Here is an 18325-nt window from a genome sequence, read left to right as displayed (position 1 = left end):
TGTACTCTGCAATGGGATGTTTTTTCAAAGTTGATTGCGTACTTTTTATATTCTGCATGAAAAGATTGTTAAAACCTCTGGAAACTGGAAAAAACTTTCTTAAATAATTTAGCAAATTCTTTGTGGAGACAGTACAAAACACATTATTTCAAATTTTGTCTCCGTGTTGCAAATGTAGATACCTCTTTCATGCATCATTGGAACGACATCATGAAAACAATAGTCTGTGTATAGTGGTTAAGCAGATAATACTTCTTTTTATCCTTTTTGTACTTCTTCTGCGCCACTGTTACATGGTGTTAATTGCAATGAATTCCAGAAAATTCTTACAGAAGAGTCGTCATCAGGGCAAGCCGAGGAGTTTGCCTTGTTCTCTCTCTGGCACTGGGACACAGACTTCCTCAGAGTGTCCCTGTTAGTGTTCCAGTAAACCTTTATCTGGAAAATTCCTGTGTGATCATGCAAATTCTGTTACTCGGGGCCACGAGGCTTGAAGCATGTTTGAACTGATCTCGAATCCTTTTCAATTCAGACACATGTCGTCTGTTAGCGGTTGTGTTTCTGTCCCTTCAGTGTTTCGTAATGCATTTGTAGCTTATAAAAGAGTAAAGGTAGACAGACTGTAAATTAAGGTAACAGAATATGACTAAACTTTAACTGAAGGTTTAAGGAATTTACATTTAGAAAGTGTAACATTATAATTTCAGATAATTTAAGAAACAACTAGTGATTATTGACATAGACTGTGTCCCGTACTGTACTGATACTGCGAAATGGAGGTTGTAAAATGCGATGTTCAAGGATATATAGTGTGCAATGCAAGGAAATTATCCAAGATGACAATACAAAAAATTGTCTTGGGCTGTGACTCACAAATTAGTAGACTGAGACCTTCCCCCTTCCTCTCCTGGGGAGGGCTTAGTCTCCTCCACTTGCGTGGTTGCTTCAGTTCATTTAATTTCATTTTGCACATACTACATCTTGATATTCCTTTATTCAGATTTTACTTCACTGTGTGATAGATAAAGAAAAAACCTTACAGATGAATATTATTGGTATCACTGTTTTCCTTTGGTGTAAGAAAACTCTTATTTTTTTCTTTACTCACTCTCATTTTTTTTCTTCACTGTACAGTTGCTTTATTCCCGAGGTCTGTTAATTGACCTTCTGATTAAGTCGAACGTTAGTAGATACGCAGAGTTTAAAAACGCGACACGAATTCTTGCTTTTCGAGAAGGAAAAGTAGAACAGGTATTGTAAAATGATATATTGTGTATGTTTAATCTCATCTTTTGTTAAAGTCAAGATTGAAATTGGTTTCTTGAGTGTTTTGTAACAATAAGCTAATATTTTTCCTTAAGATTCTGATTTTTATTTCATTTCTGGAATGAAAAAGAGTGTATGTGTTATAGATATTTTATTTTAAAAAGAAGCCAAAGTAAGAATGTGCTATCCAGTAAATTATTGACATAAATCTTTGCCTCAGGTCAAAAATTTAAACCATTATGAACTTGGCAGTTAATTTTTAAAGATTCACAGGTTTTAGGTTTTCAAATTCCTAGCATAGACTTGATTTATCTTTCTGCTACTTAGAAGGGAAGTCATTGGTCTCATAATGGCAACAGGAGATTTTTGCACAGTTAATAAATACAAACTCTTTTGATTAACTCTACAATCAGAGATAAAAGTGAAATTGAAGGGAAATAAAAAGGGGAAGAGACTTAAAAAGATTTTAAAATATTTTTATTGTGGAAAATTGGTAACTTTTGTTACAGTTATAATAGAAAATAGTGGCAAGTAATATATAAGAAAATAGCTATGGTAGAAAATAGTAATTTAAAATACTTGTTAGGTAGTCAGACTATAGTGTTGCTTGATGCTTTTCCTGTCCGGAGTATGGGAAGTATATGAAATTGTGAAAAAATATTTTTCAGGTACCTTGTTCTAGAGCAGATGTCTTCAACAGCAGACAGCTCACTATGGTGGAAAAGAGAATGCTGATGAAATTTTTGACATTTTGTTTGGACTATGAACAACACCCTGATGAATACCAAGGTAGTGTTTCATTGAACAGTGTACGCTCTCTCTGTATTACTTCATTCACTTATGCACAATTTTGATAGCTCTCCTGTGTTTTCACACAATTTATTTTTATGGATTCATTTTCAAAGTATGCTTTGACCTTTTTGTGACCTTTTAACTTCATTGTTAAATTCTTCTACTTAAGCACTTGCTCTTCTAGTTCCCACATCATTTATTATTTACATTTTTCTTTAACAGCAAAATTATTTACTACAGCAAGGTTGCAAAATGTTTTTTATCATTTTTAGGTGTTTCCTCCCCCTCCCAGGGATTTTTTTAATATGCTGTGATGTACTGGATTTTTCTTTTCTGGTTGGTTTTTTTTTTTTTTTGATAATATCTAAATCTTCACAATATGTTGCCACAAAGTCAGAAATGGAGAAAATGGAATTTTTAAACTTTGAAAGTAAATGTAATTTAATGTCTTTCTGTTACAGAGGGCAAATTCAAAGTGCCTTCCTTTATCAACTGATGGCCTATTTAGATAAGAGATAATCTGGGTAGATTTGAGCCATAATGTGCAAAGAACAATGAGCATCAGGTCAAAGAGGAAGATTGACTAACAGGAGAGTGATGGAAACCCACTCTCTGCTTTGGGTTTATGCAGTCAAGGTACAAAGAATGAAGTGATGTTCTCAGTTCTTGGAGTCTAAAAGTAAACTAAGGCAAAAAAAGGAAATCTGTCAAAAAGAGATAATGAGGAAAGAGGAATAGTTAAACTGCTGATGTACATTTCAGACTGAAGCATATCGGTGCTGTTGTAGCTCAACAGTAGCTTGGCTAGACAGTCTTTTTGAAATAATCTAGTCTTAAAAAGGAACAATTGTCAAGATACTGGTATCGGTTTGATGACTTGAATAAGACCCTTAGATTAGGTTACAAACATTAGAGAAAATGATTTAAGAAAAAGATCTAGAAGAGAGAATTGGTCAATATTGAAAATTATGTGGTAAGACTGGGAGAAGGAAAATCTGCGATGAACTCTGGAAATTCCTGAAGGAGGAAAAACTCATTAGACTGAAGTGATTTATAGATTACAGGTAATTTCAGGTTTGCTGCTGATGGAAGAAGTGAAGGTGCTCAGAGTGAGAGTATAGGTGGTGTTTAGAAAATTTATTAAGCAAAAAAAGGAGACACCACATCAATTTTAAATGAATTCATTGATGCATGTGCCTAAATGACATGGTATTTATTTTACTTCCAGAGGTAGTTCCTGCATTTTTGCCTACATGTTCCTGCAGTTGTTCCTACATTTTAAAATAACCTGGGAAGTAATTGAGAATCTTTTGAGTCAGATTAGTCTAATGTAAAGACTTCACCGAAATTTAGAATTACTTTTAGTGAGATCATTACGTTTGTGGGAAGGCAGACTTTTCATAGGGAGAGTTCATGATAGTGAAGAATTTTTTTTGAAGCTTTTTTCCGTGTAAAATTTGGCGTTATGTAAGAAGTCTGAAGTGAGGAAAAACTTTGGAATTTTTTAGAATGATAAAACAAAAAAAACCCTGTTATTTTATGACTTGCTGCATGGCTGTACAAAGGATAGTAAGATATATCTGTAATAAAACAGTGCTTGAATGTTGAACAGAATATATAGCTGGATGATACTAATCTGAGCATTGATGGAAGTGTTTCTGAATTACCTATGAATTTATCCATGACTGTTAAGAGCAGATTTCTGAATAGTATGAAAGTATACTATTGCTTAAATACAGTCTTTTCCTGGAAAAAAAAACATTTAATTATAACTAAAGTTTTTTCAGAGATGTATCAATGATGTGCAACACTTCTCTTAGCATCTGAAAGCCTTGTATTTGTTTGAATTTCAAAATGTGTCAGCAATAGTATTAATTTAAAGGGGAGATGTGCTTCCTCATCCCTGTCTTTTTTTGTGTCTCGTCCATACTTGTTTGTTGCAAGCAAGTCATTGATTTGAAATAAATATTACATATTCTTATTTTTGGATTAAGACTCTGTGTGAATGGCTTCTCGGTGCATAAATATACACTCTACCCATATCAGTCTGGATTCAGCAATACTCTTCTTGAATGGGTGTCGTTCAGGTGTAATATTCTGGGTAATTCACAGGAAAAGGTGTCCCAAGGCACCTCAATGGATTTTTGTCTGCAGTCTGTCACTTTTTTCACACGATTGAGACATGGGTTTAGATCAAGCCTAACAAATAGATGAAGCCACGTTTAGAGGTTGCTTTCTAGACCGTCAGAGATGCACGCATACAATGGGTTTCCGTTGTTGTGAAATATTTTAATGGGGCGATATTTCTGTCTTCTGAGAAAACTCAGTTTCTGGGAGTAATTTTTTTTTTTTACTTTCATTGGTCTGGATTGTCCATTTTCAGCAATGTGTTTGTTGAAAAACTCAGTTGTTTTTGTTTATTTAGATAGAAAAGTACTTGTTTAAGTTGGAGCATTTGAGAAAATACAAATGTTAAACTCTACCTTTTACCTAAATTTACTTTTTCCTCAGACTACGACAACAGTACGTTTGCTGAGTTCTTAGGAACACGAAAGTTAACACCCAGCTTGCAGCACTTCATCCTTCACTCTATTGCAATGGTTTCAGAGACTGATTGCAGCACTCTAGAAGGTCTTCAGGCAACAAAAAAATTTCTTCAGTGCCTTGGCCGCTATGGCAATACACCATTTTTGTTTCCTCTGTATGGTCAAGGAGAGATTCCACAGTGCTTCTGCAGGTAAGCTTCACTTTTCTAATACCTGTCTTCAGAAAAGGAGATCCTTGGTAACCTGATGCTGATAGATATCATGCAATAGGAATCATCATGTTCACGATGTCATGTTGGTTTTATTTGCTTGGAATTTTCATTGGCTATGAAATTACACCCTTCCCCCCCAAAAAAAAAGGAAAGAGAAGAAAAAAATGTTGGAAATTATGCTACTCTAATACTTTGAAACAATTTTCACCGTATTACAAATGCAACTTGTAATAGCTGGCTGTTGTGATGGCTGCCTATGTGCAGAGCTAGAAGTACTAGAAAAAGAGAAAGGGATAATTTAAAAGATAATTTAACTCATACGTAGCTGTCTATCCCTTTTTAAAACTGGCAGAGGAGACTTGGAGTGATGTCTGTCCAGAAGGATGACTGTGCGTTTTGGTAGGGTGAGAAAATTTGTGATTTAGTCTTTCTGAAGTTGCAGGAAGAGACGTGTTTTCAGTTTGTGTTACTAATTAATGCTGAGAGTGCATCTACCATTCACAGGTAGATATTTAATAACCAACTGAATTTTTCTGAAAGAAGCGAAATTGTGCCGTGTGTCCAGTTTATTATTAAATAAAACAATTTATGTAATTCTTTCACCTTTGTTACATCACAGACTTACACAAACAGTGCAACTTCTGTGAAATCATGTCCTTATTCTCTTGGTATCATTTTGTACATCTATATAGATCACAAGCTTCCACTTACAACCTGAGGAGCAGAAAAGGTACGGTGAAGCCCTGTTACATGCAGCCGTGTACAGGCTGCAGTTTTATGTTCTGACATTTAAACAGCAGCCGTATGTTCTCCACTACTTGAGCCTTGGAAAGTAATTAAAAAAACCCTGTTGATTCCAGGATAAAACAACATCCACTTCCACCTTCCCTCGAACTGTGGGCAGGGATCATGTAGTCTTCAGTGTGATTCCTGAAATGTGCTAGGGATTGTAGTTCTAGCGGGGCTCTTGTTGGTGGGTGCTTTTGGGGACCATCAAGAATACGTGTGCAGACAGTGGGCGCTTCTAATTTTCATTTGTTTCCAGCAGTTCACCTGGCTTTTAAAAGGCTGAGGGTTTTTTTTATCTTTTCTTTTGCTGGCAAGCAGCCTTTCCATCTGTTCTATGTGGGTTTTAATGTAGTAACCTGTAGGTCTGAAGTAAACATTAGCTCTGTTTAGAAAAAGCAGTATTGCATGGCGAGGCCATTTTGTTGTCCGAGTGATGTATTTGTGTATCATTCATTTAAATAGCAGTGCTGAGACCTGCCTGCTCTGTTCTTTGGTGGTGGACACCTCCTGCTTTTTACCTATGTGCTGCTCTTAAGAAATTCTGGTTTACAGCATGTTATTGGACACTCTTCCTGTCTTGTCCGTGTGATAGATTCTGTTTTTCTTCTCTATAACAGTACTTAAATTACTGCTAAAAGAATGGTTTTAGCAACTTGAGCATATTTGGCAGCATATAGGATGGAGGCAATTATATGTTGATAGAAACATTCTGGAATAATTACCACAGTTCATGAACGCTATCTGTAAAGTTGCTGGTTGGCACCAGCTGCTGGCTGCATTGTGGAAGGTCTTATTTGGCCTTCACAGCTGATGGAGACCACGTGGAACTGTCCTATATGATGTATATATGTAGATTACCTAATGTTTCTGTGAGTTCATTAGACAGCTAGGCCTTGTTCTGTGCCACGCTGAGTAGAGTTGTTATTGGGTAACATCTTTTGTCAGTAGCCTTTCATCTGTACCTTAAACTATATTTGTATGGAGATGTTAAAAAACGTGGGCTTACGTAGTGAGGTGCTTGGACAGGCAATGTGTGAAAAATAACTGGTTTATGTGAGTACTTTGGACACAGGCATGCAATAGAACTAGTGGTCGTAGATGTTATGGATGTCTTTCTATCTTTATAGGGCTTCATGGGGGAGGAGATTATCAGAGCCATTACAGTAGTGCAAGTTTTGCAATGAAGACCTTTGGCGTCAAACACCTGGGGAAAAAAGCAAATTTAATAACTGAAATTAGAATTTTAGTTATATTTTTTTCCACTGTAGGTTCTTCTCAATATAATTGTTCTTGCATTCTTGAAAGCCCTTTGGCTTTGTTTTGTTTAAGAGCTGGCACATGGAATTTTCTGATCTGTAACAGCAACATATTTTGAGAGTTAGCTGCAGTGGTGTCTAGAAGTCTTATCAATGCTCTTATCAGAAAATCGTTCTGTGATCACAGTAATTCTTCAGATGGCCTGAACTTTCTATTTATGCCCATTGATTGCTGCATTTTAGGGTTGTTTTTTTTTTTTTTGTTATATTGTAAGTCTTGCAATAAAGAGAGTATTTTAATAGTTGAAGCAAATTACTCTGTCAAACCAAGAATTAACTATACTTTTAAAAGGTTTGTGTTACAAACATTCTAATACAAAAGAAAGTCTAAATGTCTTTGGTTTTAAGTGAACAATTTAGGAGGCAATCACATTTGTTTTGGGGGATTAATCACAATTTTTATATGTGGTCTGTCTCGGGTGTTATGTCTTGCTAAAAGTGAGCATTATCTGAAGAATGCTGTTCAGGCTGTATAGCAAAGGGGTAACGCCACAGCCCATACATCAAACCCTGCAGCTTTTATCACCAGGTTATCAGAGTAAGGTGTCACCTGTTCCGTGATTTCTAACCGCCGTTCTATATTCTGGTTTAATGTAAACCTCTTAAGCGTTTCTTGCAGCCAGTTACACTGTGTGTTCTCATCAAGGCTACTGTTATAAATGGCATGCATGCATATTTATGTGAATGAGCCAAAGACATTTGTAAGTCACATCCTTGCATCCTAAATGAATTCTGCATAAACAGTACAACGTTCTATAACTACTGGCGACACTTGAGTGAGTGAAAACGGTGATAGTTCTTTATTGGTTTAAACAGGTATGGTTTAGGAGAGAAAATTAAACTTTTATATCACTGTAATGTACCTCCCAATATGTCGAGGTACAGATGTGAGATTTCTCTCTCCATAAATTGGATTCGTGGTACGAGGAAGGTCATTGGAAGCCTCGTGCTATTCTGAGCTGACAAGCAGCGAAAGTTTTACTGGCCTGTACAGCAGCTTCCTTTGGTTCAAACTCTTGATATGCATCTGCTACGTCTCTTCCTTTCTAATGAAGCAGCAGCATTAAGCAAGCCTTTACATTCGATATGGCAAACATAAGATGACAAAACTCCAGCATGTAAGGTGACTAGGAAAATCAATGTAAGCTTTACAGTTTGCTGTTAGCGTGTTTGTTGCATATTGTAATACAGCTTTCCTTTTCTTGAAAAAAAGTCACTAAAGAAAAACTATAGTTGGACATTGTTGTAAACTGTAAGGTCTCAGTGATACAACATTTAAAATATTTAGTGTGGTTTTGGTGTTTTATTTCTGGTTTTAGAAAACGTTAGGAATAGCCCAAATGTTCCTGATGTAGGAGGTTAATGTTAAAATTGTTAACTTCCAAATTTTCCTTTGTAACTGAGAAAAAAAAAATATATATATTTGTCTTAAAAATCTCAAATAGCTGTCAAATATGAGGACATTAACTCCTTTATGGACTACAAGATGCGATTTAAGCTAAGGAAGAGACGAGTCATAATAAGACTAATAAACACGTAAGTTTCTTACAACTCTTGCATGTTGTACAGAGTTCCTCTTTCGTACCTTGAATCTCCTTCCTTTCCTTCCAGTTTTTCAGAAGCAAAAACTTTTTGAGGTTTGGGAGAGTGTTTGGAAGTGCTATTTTACAAATATTGGTTCGTATGGTTCACTTTTACAGTTCACCTCAGTGAAATATGCATTGTATTTCCAGTTTTCCTTTGAGAGAAAATCTTCCTGGAAGCTTTCGGTTGTGATTCTCTTGCCCGTGACAGATGTTCTTTCCTGGATGACAGCTGAGAAGTCACTTGTAGGTTGTGGCCTCGCTTCTGGGATTTTCCTCAGTGCTTGCTTTGTGAGCACGCTGAATTTTGGGATGACTGTGCATAGTTTCTCTTCAGTTTGGCTTCAGATTCTTTTTTTCTCGACTCTTGCAAATACGAATGACCGAATGGAAACAAGACTTTTTGAGGAGTGGTAGTGCAGTTTTTTCCCATTTGAAGTTTTAGAGGGAATTGGAGACTATATGCCATCTGTTGTCTCCTAAAGATTCTGGGGGGTGATGCGTCATGTCGTCTTTCTCTTTGTGAAGAGTCATCCAAGAATTGATGGATGTGGTCATGGTAATAGGTGCTGAGGTGGTGGAATGTCTCCAGCTGCTTTGCCGTAGGAATTAGTCATTCAAGGACTTGGATGCATCGTCAGTTAATGACTTGCATTTCCTGTAAATAGGCTTTGATCTTTTACATGGTGTGTGTGTTTGGTGGGCACTGTAACCTTTTGTTAGTAGTTGTTACAGATTCTAGCTGAAATTAGTCATTTTTGTGTCGGTGCCAGTGACAGTAGTAATTTTGTGATGGAGGAACGATCTGATTAAGATGGTTCATCTCTTTCAATCCCTATATTTACAAGAAGATTAGGAGTCCAGGCTGAGATATGATGGATTTGGAAGATTCTTGTATATGTTTCAAAAATGAATAATTAGTTTTTACCCTTACATTTGAGCTATTTGGTACAAATGTCAAAACTTTGAGGTAGTCTCAGGTACTTTAATGTTTCCAATTATGTCCCTGTTACAGTCTCTAGGAAAGTTTTAGTGTTCTGAAATCAAGCATAGACTTTGGGAAACCTGACTGCAATGAGCACTTAGAATTGATGTATGAAAAATTTGGTGTAACATCTTTTTCATTTGAATATATAAATGAGTATCATGCTTCTGTGTGTAAGTAATATACATAACTTTTCTGTATGTCAGTCGTATGATTTGGCATATCAATGAGAAATTCAAACTGTTAATTCCTTGTGACTCAGAAATGATAGATTTGCATCTTAGCACGGGAGCAATTCTATGCAAGTGCGAAAGAATCACGGGTGATGTAAAAAAAAGTGTGTCGTATCTGAGATTCAAGTTCAGTCTTACATTTCAAAATACATAGTTTTCGTATTTATATCTCTTATAACTTGAGATTGTTCCATTTTTCTGGACCTGAAAATTTGTTTTGAAATTACTGACAACTTGTCAGAATCACTTGTTTTTTATTAGAATACTGAATAATGAGAGAAGCTGCAAAGCTGCTTTTTTCTTAATTGTTTTCACTTGCGTTTCAGTGAAATAATAAAACTTTTGATGTAGTTTGGCCTTTAAAGACAACTTGGTATATTTTTCTTTGCTTTGTTGGCAGAGAAATGCAAAATGGGCAAGTGTAGTCAGCATGATTGTTTGTAGGATCAGTTGTTTGTTTTTCCCTCTAAGGAGAAACTCTTTCTTGGGATAAACATCAGGGAAGTGAGATAATCCATCATTTTGAGACCTGTTCACTAGTGATGGATGGATAGATTGGTAAAGTAACTCAATAATCTTCATTTTTTTCAGGTTATTCACAGATCAGTGAGCATTGTCGTTAATAAAGCTATGGAATGCTTTTGTGTCCTTGCCCACATTATTTCTCAGAATTTGACAGGAAAAGACTTTTAATTTGGAAATAACCTTTGTTGTGAAATGCATTTTAAGTATAGGGAACTTTGAAACGCTTTCCCATTTTAGATTTTATCTTTCTTCTCAGTGAGATGTTTGTCCGTTCTTTGTTTCAAAAATTATGTACTAATAGGAGCTTTTCTGCTCCTTGTTATTCCACTGACTAGAAATACACTGTTCTTCAGGAGTTTATACCTCGTCAAGGCCTTCAACCCGTAGAATATATCACATGGGATGCTCTGCATCGTGTGAATGTTGTCAAAGTGTATGGATTTCCCATCTCTAACTGGGCACGGAAAAGTTTTCAGTCAAGAAATTGGATTATAGGGATTAGAATATACCCTGTGGTATAGGGAAAATAAATGTAACATTCCATATTAAAAAAGGCTGAAAATAACTTACATTGTCCTACTCTTGTTCTTGACCATTTTACAAACATACTTGGAACCTAAATGCATAAAATAAAAATGTGATAATGAGATGATATTTCAGTAATTATTCACTTTAACAATTAAGACAATGATAATAATATGAAGGAAGTATATCTAATATTTTATTTGATATTATCTCTTACAAGTGGAGAGTAATTTACTTGTTATGGGGATGTGCAGATTCTGGCTTGTGTATTCTTCCCGAGAATTAGGAATCAGACATACGAATACCTTACAGCATTATCAGAAGATCCGTGGAGATGACATGAATGTTTATTATTGGAGCAAATCTGGGATGAAATGCAAATGCAGTTTAGCAGAGTCCTTTCTCATTAAAGCAGCAGACAGAGAAAGACAGCTTCCAAAACAGCACTGAATTAGTAAAATAGTCCTTGAATTTCATTGTGGGTTAAGATAACTTGAATTTTTATGTCTTTTTCTGGAGGCAGAGAGCACATAAATGGATTTTATAGATGAGCTAATGCTTAGTGACTGGTTTCTAGGTTTTGTATCTCTGCCCTACAGTCCTCATCTCCCAAGCTCCTCTTGGAGGGCAGAGCTGTTGTATAATTGCAGCTGCAGGACCTTGTGCAGGAGCAGCTGCTTCTCTCGCAAGGTCGGTAGAACTCAGTGCCAGGCAGGTCTCACTTCTGCCTTCTGGGGAGGTTAGTCCTCAGAGTGCGTTTGTAGATTTGTAGTTAACTTCCAAATTCTAGTAAACATTTCTTAAGCAGCTACAGTGGTACAGCTACAATATGATTAAAATATGGTGTTTATCCAGTAGTTCATTTCAGGTCTTTGCCCAAAACTCAGTCAAGGGTGCACCATGCAAATTAAATGCAAGTTAATTTTCTAGCAACTTTGCTTTGAGGTCTGTTGTTAGGTAATTTTGTAAAGTGAATTGCAAGTGTGCTGACTAAATTTGTTGATCAAACTATTCAGGATTAACAATGTTGTTATTTTAAGAAACAGTACTTTTTACATTATGATTAGGACTGTTCACAATCTTGAAAAAACTTCATGGCTCTGGAACTACTTATTTTAGACCTAGCCTCACATTCTTTACCTCAAATTTTGAATTTTTGCTGAGAAGACAGTAGTTTCATATTTCATTGTCTCAGTCATCGTCTTTCAACAATGTTTGGATTTTACTTTGCAGTTTCTGGAAGCAAAATAAATTTATTCTGCAACAGAACGTATATTAATATCCCTTTTTTGCTTCAACACGTGGCAATACTTTTCCCTTAATAGTTTTATGAAAGTTTTTCTGGCTATACTCTTACCTAGATAAATTTTCATAACTCTTTGTGACTTGTAACTGTTTGCTAAAATCTTAATCATTTTCACTCCTCCTGAGATTTTCTTGTAAATAACTTGCAAGGTTGATTCGATAAACTTCAAAATAAATTTGTCATTCTTTCTGAATACTTTGTTTGAGAAGACTAAATCCAAGATTGTTTATTTTTTAAAAAAACAACAAATAAACAAAACCCTACAAGACATTTCTGCTGGAAAGAGCAGTTGTGTTCAAGAGAGCAAATCTAAAATTTGACACGTATCTGATTAGTTTTTAATTTATTTGATCAAGAGATCTATTACTATGGAATAATCTAGTAATCAAGATTTGATGGTCAAACTTAGGTTTTTCTTCTTTTGTGAGCATTGGAAGACCTATTTCTTGCACAGATATTTCCTTCCCACTCCTAGGTGTTCCAAGTTGTAGAATGTCACATTTAATTTGTTTTCTCATGAGCGAAGAAATTAGATTGTCTTACGCAAAAGGCTTTACTTTCAAAATCCTTGTATGCTGAATCTTTTGGTTTTTTTCCTGCGTGGGTTCTTTTATTTCCTGTTGTACAGAGGATTGTTCTCAAGGATATCTAATCCCTGTGTAGCTCTCATGAAGTTAGCCTATTTTTTTTTTTACTCACCATCAGTAAGCCTACAAGAAACTGAAGTTGGGTTACAAATTGCAGGTCTAGTCAGTCAAATATTACTTCTACAAATTTTCCTTCTGGAAAAAGTCAGGTTATAGCAGAACAGAGAGTGTCACATCTGCTGGATCAGCAGCTGTGTGCAGCAGAACAGTGTACGGAATGCTTCCAGGCAAGCAGAGGCTGAACTGGCCACGTCCATGTAGCTCATATGAGGCTGGTGTTGAACCAGAACTACTGAAGTGCAGGACTGACTGTGAGCAGAAGTAGACTTTGCTTCAGAGATGACTTAAAGCTAAGCAGCTACTATTCCAAAGCAGATTGTTGTAAAATATTAACACCTTTTTCTGCAATTACTGTATTTGTGCAACCTCAGTATTTCTTAAATGAGGATTTTTCTTCTCTGGTTATTTTAATTGTGGAAAATGGGAAATTAGTTTCATAGTTGAAGGCTTGTAGAAGAGGATAGATAACAAGTGTACACGATTATGAAGTTTTTGTGGTGTTAATGACCTTCAAGTGCATTGTTAGATAAACTGGTCTCTCATTTATTTATATGAGGGATTTATTAATGATACAACTAAGCTTCTTTTCCATCATTCTTAGACTGTCTAAACAACTCTTCTACAAGAGTCATTAGTAACATAGCTCTTGTGTTAGTAACAAGCTTGCCAATACTGCAGTTGCTTAAATTAGTAGCAGTTGGGTAACTGAAAGCAGAGCTTATACATGGTCTAGTTTTTGTCAACAGAACTTTCTCAGGTTTTAGAAAGAGTATAATGAGCCTTCACTTACACGAAACAAGACTGGAAGTCTAGGAACATAAAAATGTATGCTGAATTAAGGTTTTTTTATTGAAGTATCTTCTAACATTTGAGTTTCGAAAAACAGGTGGAATCTTGAGCCCATAAAGGGCAGCACTGACTTGCCAAACGCCTGAACTTGCACGTCACGTAACAGGAACTCAAATGATAAAACTCTTGAAGTAAGTTGCACTTCAGTGCAGTTTTGGCCGTTCAGATATCGTGAACAATCAATATTAATCCTTGTCAGACTGGTGAAATAAATTTTCCCTGTTTTGTAATTATGAAAAACAGTGCACAGAGCCTCTAATGCATCTTATTGAGCGATAAGTAGGTATATTACCCAGATTCTTGAGTTTTGTGCTGTTAATGAACCAAGTACACCAGTTTTTATCTTGTTACCTATTTTACTTGAATTCTTCACAGGGGAATGTATGTTTCTTTATATAGCAATCTAAATCCATACAATAAAAGGAACAATTTCTTAGTTTTAAAATAAAATTTGATTTTTAAATCTCTGGAAAAAAAGACATACAAAATTTGATATAAAATAACATTTGACTGGGCTCCTTGTTTTTCCAACCCCTCACTCAGCTGTAGCATTTCCTTCCTGAGCTGCCACCATTCCTGCCTCCTGTCCCTTTCTCCATAAGAAGAGTTTGCAGAAACTGAACGGAATAGAAATCCTCGTTCTGCCTCCTCCTTGCAGTATTTGATTGGGAGCTTTGCCATTACAGCAACTCTTGCTGCAGCATTTCCCAGTCACAGTGCTAGCATTTCCTTCTGTTTTACCGTGCTAGAACAGGAGTGAAGATCTGGTGAAAGCAATTATCTTGCTATATGAGTACAGGCATAAAAAAGGTGGTTCCTGCAAAATACTCTTTGTAAGTTAACTAACTTCTGGTTGATAACTATGCAAGAACTTTTTCGCAGTTTTAAAACAATCATTTTGCTAGTTGAATTTATAAACTAGGCTGATTCTATAATCCTTGAGGACCTTTTTTAAATTTTACAAGAATGCCGTACACAGTGTCCAAGGAAAATCAAAATGTTTGACTCTTCATTTACTTCCTTAAGCATTTGTTGTCACATATTATCCTTTCCAACAGCTCTCCAAATGCTAAGACAGTTTTGGTTGACCTTGATTATTATCTTCATTATTTCTTTGGTGCTGGTTTGTAGTTTTTTTTCCTTCATCTGAGTGGATGCACTTACTGAGATTTGACTTTTTTGTGGGAACTCCATGTTGGTAAAATTAACTCGATTTTTTTAGTTGTAGCCATTTTATTTATTTAATTTGTCTGTATTCTCCTTTTAATGTTTGTAGAACATGCAATAATATTATAGGAAATGCCAAAGTTCTAGGTACCTTTCAGGAAACACAGAATTTGACATAAGAACCCAGTCACAACTTGCTCTGTGTGCAAAAATAAATTGAAAGAGGACAATTCATTAATTCAGTACTTGGCATGTTTTTCTTTGATCTTTCTCCAAAGCTTCCTGTGCTGTATATGTAGTATTCACCTTTAAGGAGAGAAGAAAATAGTTTTCACTCTAGAGGACAGTACAGTTGGGAAGAAAAATATTCATTTTTTTAAATTAATTGCGTTTTAGAAAGAAGACAAACTAAGTGCTAGTAACAAAAACTACACTTTTTGGTGTGAAACTACGTGATCGAGTTTTCTAATTCTTTTATGTGGTTTCAGAGTGAACTAAGGGCAAGTCTGTAATTTAAGGGTGTTCATGGTATCTCTGTGTTGAAAATCAAGATGTCAGACGGAGAGACATTCTATTTTTGTTCAATTAATATCAGAGAGCATTACATCAAAGCAGTAAACTTCTCTTGTAGCAACAGATGCAGCAACCCCGAAGCCTATTTCCTCTCTTGTTACATTAGTGTTTAATTAAAGAAAACAACTAGTTGGAGGCAGTTACTTTCTGTGAAATGTAATGAAGATTTATTTTGTAAGTGACCTTCACTGTATTAGCTGAATCAGTAATCAGTAAAATTAATAGAATAATCAAATTATATACAAACTCATAAATCATCATGAGTATGCTGTCAAAAATTCAGCTTTTAATATGTCCTATTGTTTCACAGCTGTATTAAAAATTACAGCTGCTGATTCCTGCCTTGATGGGAACTGAAATGGCATTTAAAGGCTGTGTATGACGGAGGGCTACCAAGCCAAAAATTTTCACAACTGTTAATTTAGCTGTAATATGATTTGATGTCACCAGGGCAGAGTTGAAGTTGAGTACAGTGTTGTTGCTATCTTTCAGCAAAACTTGAATTATTGGTACAGGCAGTCGCCAGTTAATTAGAGTAATATCAGTTTAAATGTCTGTCATTTAGGGTTAATGGTATCAAAGAGTTGCCTTGTACCTGAAGTACAGTCAAATCATCTTGAATAGCCTATTGTATGAAAGTAATGTTAGCACAACCATTTTACTTTGCCATAAATTATTGGGATGCCATTTCGTTCAATATTTCAATTCCTATATTTAAATAATTTTGGCAAGTTCTTCCTAATCATGTCATTTTTCATGCTAGGCTATTTTAATAGGTATTTTGACTCTTCGTAATTGCTTAACACAACCCAATCAAAATTCCTTTCCATTTTCATTTAAAAAGAAAAGTTTTCCGCTGGCCTGCTGTGAAGGCAGGTCGTGCCCTCCTCCCCTGGATAGCAGGCTACTCTTGGAAGTAACTAATTCACATTTTTGCGCAGCCAAGCAGCAAAGTTCTTTCAAAGCACACTAGAAAAATAAAGTGCATGTATCAAAAAGCCCTTGACTGTGGTTGAAGTCAAAGGAAAAATATAATTTATAGTTTTTAACAAAGGAATCTTGGTTCTAGTTAGGTTCGTAGTGCTGTTCTTTTATACAACATATGAAGTAAATTCATCTGAGTTGGGTTTGAGAGATCCTAATACCTGCTTTGTCAGGCAAGAAGCCGTTGAGTGCAGCGCTAGAGATAATAAGCCCGTAGCTCAAGGCTCTGCAATAATTCTTCAGTGGATGTTTAACCTCTGTGTCATCTCCAACAATCTCCGGAGAGCCAAGGTTGGGATTCAACATGGTGTGTATGCTCCCTGCTCTTGCGTGGGTAGAAGAGGTGTTTCTAGGGAACTGAATCTTCTGGTTCGGGCAGGAGTAGGTGATATTGCTGACGTTTCCTTACACTGCTGCCTTTTGGAGTGAACTCCGAAGGGGTGTGAGCTGGTAACACCCTTCGGCCGTTTGCCATGATGCATCATTTGTGCTGTGAAAGGTGTCGCAGTACTGTCTGTGAGCGATCTGATACGACTTTCGAATGCCAGGATGGATTCCAGTTCAGGAAGTCAAGTTTGAAAAATGAAAGGTTTCTTTTTGAGTTCCTCATCTGTGAACAGATACCTAAAGTTCTTTAACTTCAAACTGAAATTTAAAAAAAAAAAGGGAAAAGAAATCCACAACCAACCAAACCAACCCACCAACCACAAAACCTTGGTAGTAAACCAGGAAAATCCTGCTGTCGGAAATCTGGGAGGACTATGTTCCATCAAACCAGCCTGCCTTTCTCATATTGTTTGCTTTGGCTAGTCTGATGCCCAGCTAGTGCTAGGCAGGTGTTAGAAATGTAGTCACACTAATCTGTTAAATTACAATGTAAAACTCTACCAAAAGATGAATAGAATTACACATTCTTATTTTAAATACAATCCCTAGGCAGTCTCTGTTAATGAAATGGCAGGTGTAATTTCTGGTTTTTATGACCTCCCAGTTTCAGCTCTGTCCTCCCATCTGTGAGCTGACCATCAAATGGGTGGCTCACACCAAAGCTCAGCTGAATAACAGGAACTCAGAAAACTCAGTTTCTTTCTCCTTTGTGGCAAATGGAACGATGTGTCACTGTACTGAATGTGCTGCAGAACGTTTTATGATTTTCTCGTAAGAAGCTGCTTTACTTGTAAGAAGCATGACCAGATTACTACAGAATCTCTTGCTAAAAACTATGTACTGTAAAAGTTGATATAACCATCCACAAGTACCTTCCTCATAATTACATGTCATAATGTAGTCTCTTTAAACTGTGAATCTCTTAAAAAACAGATGAGTTGTGATACTGGCTTAATGTTTGGGTAGTGTAATTTTCTTTGGTTTAGGTATTGGGCTTTGTTTGCAAATGGAAAACTGCTAAACAGCTTGGTGTACTTTAGATTTTGAAAAACTGACCTCTGAAGCCAGCTCCTTTTTCACTTAGAAAATTTTCATCAGTCCATGCACACAGTATCTTAAGCAACTGTATGATTACGTGGGCAGAACCTGGAGGAATCATTATTTGTAAGAGGTCACCTCTGGACTGTAAGAAGTTGTCGTTCTGTTGGGGCACTTTTCACTGCTCTCAACATTTAAGCTGCTTGTAGCCAATGGAGTTCCCACAGTACGTTTTGAAGAGTAGAGCAATAACTTCTGAATCATGCTTACAATTTTAGTAGGAGTTTGGTGTGGTTATCGTGTTCCTACGTTCTCCTTCCATACCCTGTGCAGTGGAGTGTGGTCAGTAGATATTCTGTGCATCTTTAGTATTCCATCTTGAATGACCGACCATGGTAGGAGCACTCAAGCTAGTGTAACAATTTAGAGGATAAATGCTAATACAAAAAAAAAGTTAACAACGTAGCCTTTACAAAAACTGTACGACATGCTTTATTTTGGTTGGGTTTTGATTGTCTGACTCAGAGATTAAGACGTGTCAT

General features: G+C 36.1%; 1 protein-coding gene across 1 annotated transcript in view; it reads left to right on the top strand.

Annotated features, from left to right (window-relative positions):
- Positions 1-18325, top strand: part of CHM (CHM Rab escort protein) — a 64956-nt gene that overhangs the window by 26061 nt on the left and 20570 nt on the right. The window contains exons 6-8 of the mRNA XM_086619639.1: positions 1135-1251; positions 1935-2055; positions 4570-4795. Of these exons, the coding sequence (XP_086475765.1) occupies positions 1135-1251; positions 1935-2055; positions 4570-4795 (464 nt within the window). The remainder of the gene's footprint in view (positions 1-1134; positions 1252-1934; positions 2056-4569; positions 4796-18325) is intronic.

This window comes from Tauraco erythrolophus, chromosome 13 (genome assembly GCF_009769465.1).
Source record: "Tauraco erythrolophus isolate bTauEry1 chromosome 13, bTauEry1.pri, whole genome shotgun sequence".
NCBI lineage: Eukaryota > Metazoa > Chordata > Aves > Musophagiformes > Musophagidae > Tauraco > Tauraco erythrolophus.
This window is presented reverse-complemented; position numbering and strand designations above follow the sequence as displayed.